Source organism: Atta cephalotes (assembly GCF_000143395.1).
Source record: "Atta cephalotes unplaced genomic scaffold scaffold00024, whole genome shotgun sequence".
In the NCBI taxonomy this organism is placed as follows: domain Eukaryota; kingdom Metazoa; phylum Arthropoda; class Insecta; order Hymenoptera; family Formicidae; genus Atta; species Atta cephalotes.
This window is the reverse complement of record NW_012130088.1, coordinates 3,910,232-3,916,114: the sequence shown is the minus strand read 5'-3', so window position 1 is coordinate 3,916,114 and position 5,883 is coordinate 3,910,232. Positions and strand designations below refer to the sequence as shown.

At 24.9% G+C, this 5,883-nt stretch overlaps 1 protein-coding gene across 1 annotated transcript in view; it reads left to right on the top strand.

Annotated features, from left to right (window-relative positions):
- The window catches only part of LOC105620128 (voltage-dependent calcium channel subunit alpha-2/delta-3), a 151,114-nt gene that overhangs the window by 1,545 nt on the left and 143,686 nt on the right, over positions 1-5,883 (top strand). Inside the window, exons 2-3 of the mRNA XM_012201634.1 lie at positions 396-477; positions 1,519-1,629. Coding sequence (XP_012057024.1) covers positions 396-477; positions 1,519-1,629 — 193 coding nt within the window. The remainder of the gene's footprint in view (positions 1-395; positions 478-1,518; positions 1,630-5,883) is intronic.

Here is a 5,883-nt window from a genome sequence, read left to right as displayed (position 1 = left end):
AAAATTAAACTAATAAGTAAGTTAACGTAAGTAGTTACGTTAATTAATAGTCTGTCTGTCTGTCTGTCTGTCTGTCTGTCTGTCTCTCTCTCTCTCTCTCTCTCTCTCTCTCTCTCTCTCTCTCTCTCTAATAAATTTTACAAAATTGTCATGCTATGAGGATTTCTTCATGTATTATAATTTTAATAAATATAGAAATGTAAAAACACATTACATTTGTGACCAATTATTTCTGTATGATCTAACATAAAACAATTATTATAACGCAACAAATTTTACTTAATATTTTATTTATTGTTATATAATAAATATAATATTTTATATTTATTGTTATTGCAAATAATTTTTTCAGTCGTTGCTGTGTATATCTATATGTACTTATATAATTATTGCAGAGTGAAAAACTGGGCTTTAAAGTTTGGCGTGGATCTATGGGAGTTTGGTAAACAAGTAACCAAAATGAGCGAAATACAAAGAGTAAGAAAACATACTTAATATATTAATATATATTTAGCTATAACCAATGGTTCGCTAAAGTAAATACAAATATATTGTATTTACTTTAGCGAACCATTAAGGCTAAGTCCACAATCTTGCTTTAAGAAATAAGCCGTAAGTTGTAAGTTGTAAGTGATGATATATTGGCCATAGAACTTATGTTTTTAGGCTATAAGAATTTTTGCTCAATTCGCTTAAGTCTAACGATTAAAGTATAAAGCCATCACAAAAAGTTTAAAGATGAAAATTGTTGTCACTTAATTTTTTTCGACTTATGACTTAAGCCAACTTATAAGGCTTCTTAAAACAAGATTGTGGACCGAGAATTAACAGAGGCATCGTAAACCAAGATTCTATATTATAAAAAGAAATTCTATTTATAAGTTTTTTAAAATTATTTTCTAAAATGCCTATGAGCATCAAATTATTAAATTTGCTAAGCAATTTAAGGGAATCCTAAAGCAATTACTTTTTTTCTTTTATAAATTCAAAAATTCTTTTCCAGGATTAAAGTATACACATTAATACGTATCTGAGGTGGAATTTATGCCAAGAACGACAAAAAATTTCAAAATTAAACTCTTAAGAAAATTTTTTGTTTTCGGTAAAATTTTACCTCACAGATACGTATACTTTAATGCGTATACTTTAATCCTAGAAAAGGATTTTCGAATCTAAAAGAGGAAAAAAATAATTGTTATACAAAAATTACGATTTAGTCGGTAATACAAATGGCTTTAAGATTCCCTTAATTTATCGTAGTTCTGTTAGTATAGTATTACAAGATCAAAAATCAATTTCGGCGCGTAGTTTGGCAGAATTTGATACGTAATATATATATTTACAACGAATTATTTAAACACTAAGATCCAGCTTCGATCATTATGAACTCTATTTCCTATTATTTGCGTGTTCACATGAACAATCCAACAAGATTCTTATTGTTTTAAAATTATCTTTTTAATAAAAATCTAGTAATTTTCCCGCTCATATACTGATTTTTATTACTTTATTACTTAGAAATATCACGAAGTAGAGGCCAACGTCATAAAAAGGGATGGTCTTGTCCTTGTTCGGGAAATAGCCATGGAAGTGAAAAATATGATAGACTTCAAAATGAATGCTGTAATGGTATGTCAACACATTTTTTCACTTTTAGTGCAATATTTTAGTACTTCAAATTATTCGTTAGATTAAAAAGATTCATGATAGACAGAATCTCCTAAAATGACCAAATATTTGATGGGCAGATAGTGCGAATTAAACTAAGTCGAAAAGTCGTGTACATTTTGCAATTTTCGCAATAATTAAGAGAGTACAAGATATTAACTATTAAAAATTGTCGAATATTGGTCTTCAATAATTTTTTACTTAAATACTATCAACTTTATGGAAAAACTGCAAAAATTGTTTGTTTTTTTTTTCTATAGAGCTCTAAGAATTTTTTTAGAATTTTTTATCAATTTTTTAGTATTGCAGTTTCTTATTTTTCAACATAAGAAAATACAGTATTAAACAATTCTGAAAAAAATTTTAGAGTTCTATGAAAAGAAAATAAACAATTTTTGTCTTTTGCAATTTTTCTAAAGTAAAGTTGATAATATTTGAGTAAAAAATGATTGAAGACCAATTTTTGACAATTTTTAATAATTAATATCTTGTTAATTATTGCGAAAATTACAAAATGATAAAGAACTTTTCAACTCAGTTTCTTCATTCTACTTGCCCATAGAATATTTAGTGATTATTTTGGGACAGCCTAGGGCAAGAATATATCGATGAGAAATAAACAGTATTATTTGTTTATGAAGATTGTTTAATTTACTCTTTAATAAGTTAATAAATAAATATTTATAACTTAATTATTTAATAAATTATAAATAAATATTTTTGCGAATCATTCTCTTTGTATGAAATTTTATCGATATAAATAGACAATGAAATAAATGTTAAATCAATATAAATAGATGGAAATAGATATAAAATAGAGATTATTTAAAATGTTTGCAATTTTAATCTCAATCTTTATTTAAAATATTAAAATCTGAATATCCGACAAATAATAACTTTTTCAACGTTTTCGATAAAGAAATATAATATAATATACATATGTTTACTATTCATTAATTTTGAAAATCTTACATTAAAAAAAAATTTTACTTTTTTAAATCGCAGTTTTTTTAGAATTATTTGGATAGGCAAATATTAAAAATTTAACACATATGAATGAAAAATGTCATATTTATTATTATTAATAATATGTAATAAGTATCTTTAGAAATATTTAGATAATTTATCATGAAAAATATATAATAATAATATACTCACTTTAGAAGGCTACCCAAGTTCAATTTCGAGTTTTACAAATGCATAATACTAATTAAATGTAATTCATAAATAGTCACAAATTCATAAATAGTCTTCGAAATATTCAAATTTTATTTCTTCAGCTTAATTAATGTTTTTTAAGATTTTGGTGTGAAAAAATAGTTATACCAGAATGAGAACTTTTGTTAATTGAGTAATTTCATGTTAATATTGAGAAATTGTGTCTACTAATATTATTAAAATATTATTACTATAAAAAAAAACAAAAAATGAAAAATCTAATTTTTTAATATATTTTATTACATTATCAATATTTTAAATAAAACAAAAGATAAAATTTAATATTATTTTTAATTATTTGTGCTGTTTGATTAAAAATTTATGTAAAAACATTACTTTACATTTACTTTTTTATTTCATAAAATTCGCGTTAAAATCTTTGCTAATCTTCACAAATTAATTTTTAGTATATGATACCTTTATTATTGTAGAACCTCCCATCCTTCGCTCCCCCCCACGTAAATGAGAATAAATTGAAATGAATAAAAATGAATTCATTTCAATGTTTCCGAATTCGCGTTTCTGATTTTTCGAATCTATTTCAATCTATGAATACATCTGATTTCAACATGATGAACTCTTTCGTATTTTAATTTACATTTCAATCAAAAAATAATATAATATGGACATGAATCCAAATTCATCATGATGAATAGCATATTTCGCCTTTTAATTTATTTCAATTAAAAAATAATGTAATATGAACATAAATCATCCAAATTCAATATGATGAATACACATTTCATATTTTTACTCGTTTGAGTTCAAAAATACTTATGTCGTAAATAAGTTAGCCATGAATACATCCCAATTCAAAATTATGAATAAGAACAGTCTCATTTGAATTCACTTAATTAAAAAAAAATTTCAACATAGCTAATTTGTAAGTGAATACAATACAGTTCAAAATTGTGAAAATACGCATTTTTGTTTAAATAAAAAAGTTATCACAGAAATATATAAGCTTTGAATTTATATCCGAAGTATTGAACAGTATTGAACAAGAATATTCCTGTTTCGATCGAAATGAATATAAAAATACTTTTTTTATTTATAAAGAAAAAATTATAAATGTTCATGAAGAGAAATAAATTTATGTACTCTCAGATATCAATACATTTCAATTCATTTCAATCTAGCTCCGAGCTCTAAAGCACGAACTTGGATAAATTACAATTAATTGCAATTTTTAATTCATTTCATTCTCGTTTACTGGAAAATTAAAAGATTTGAGTGTGTTTAATAATCATCATACTTTGCTAATTTCTACGAGTTATTTTAAGTGGTAGATTCAAGTTTTTCATAGTTAACCTTTCAGTAATAGAGTTCAATAAATTTATTTAAAATAAAAAATATAAAATAGGTTCCAGAAACTTATTTAAAATTTAAACTCGTAGGAATCGGTAAAAACTGACTTATATGAAATGACTTAATGAAAAGTATAAAATGAAAATAGATCTCAAAAACTTATTTAAAATATAAAATAGGAAATAAACATGATATTCAGCGATCTTTGAATATCCTTGGATCCTGGAATTATACTGGAATTTTAAGTATTCTGAAAAATTCTTCAAATCTCTGAAATTTCAGGACTGGTCTGAAATTTATCTTTTATTCTAAAAAAAATCAGCATGGAAAAAAGAAATAAAAAAAGAAAAGTCCTTCTTGAATATAAGTCCTTTAAAAATGCAATAAGTTACTAATAAAAAACTTAGAATTTTAATGTCTGAAATAGAACGTAATAGAAAAATCATTTATGTTGATGACGTATTTGTTTTATATTATTTATAAAGCAATAAGTAATTGTTCCAAATTTGTTAATTGTTTTTAATTCATTCGTATAGAATCCTAACTTGAATACAAAACATATAATATCGCGCGAATCGATGAAAATTAATTAAATAATAGAAATTGAAGGGATAAATCAAAAATGCAAAAATCAAAATTATTACCTGAAATTTTCTGGAATTATCCTTGAATTAACTAGCCAGATTTTACTGGACATGATGATATATATATATATATATATGTGTGTGTGTGTGTGTATTTTAAATAAACATTCTAATACAAAAAATAGTTTTGATTTTGTTTATTTAAAACATTTCAGTTTTTACGTAATAGTTATAGCTATTATAGTGTCAAATACAAGGAATGGAAAGTTACTTTTTAAAAGTAACAAGTTACAGTTATTGAGTAGAAATAAATAAGTTATCGTTATTAGTTACCAATTTTTAAAAATAACGTTATATTAAGGGAAAAAGTTCATGGTGTTTTTCCCATTACATCTAATGGGAAAAACGCCTCGAACTTTTTCCCATACCTAATAATTACCGTTAAGAAAATAATTTTTCGTTACTTTTCCGTTACTTTTTTAAAATCGACGATCACTAATCACAGCGGATCTAGGGACTTTCTAATCTCAAGCGCTATGCACTGTAAAAAATTGTTGTATAAAATTACAACTATTATAATGAGTGTGTAATTTTGATATCCATTATAATAATTGTAAACTTCTATGCGTTTGTAAATTTACAATATGCAAATAAAAATAATTTCTTGGTTTGTAACTAAGCAAATGGAAGTACAATTATAATGTGTAGGAATGATAATATAACAATACATTTTGAAATTATATATTGGGAGTACAAATTAGTTCGGTCCATTTCCCTAAAAATAGCTCCAGCTGTTGTGAATGATTCATAGTGACAGCTGATTTTGGCGGTTTCAGAGAGGTTAAACATCTCCTAATAATATTCAGTTTATATCGCTTTGAGTTTCACACAAAAACCTTGATTTTTACTGTGTTTGAAATGTCGAATTTTGTGTTAACCAAGCAGCATTTGCGGGAGGTTTTGATTTTCTGCTTTCATTGGAAGTGCGGCTGAAGCCCATCGAATGCTTGTCGAAGTTTATGGTAACACTGCTCCAACTGATAAATCATGTAAGAAATGGTTTCGACGTTTCAAGGAGATTTCAGCATTGAAGACAAGCCTCGCT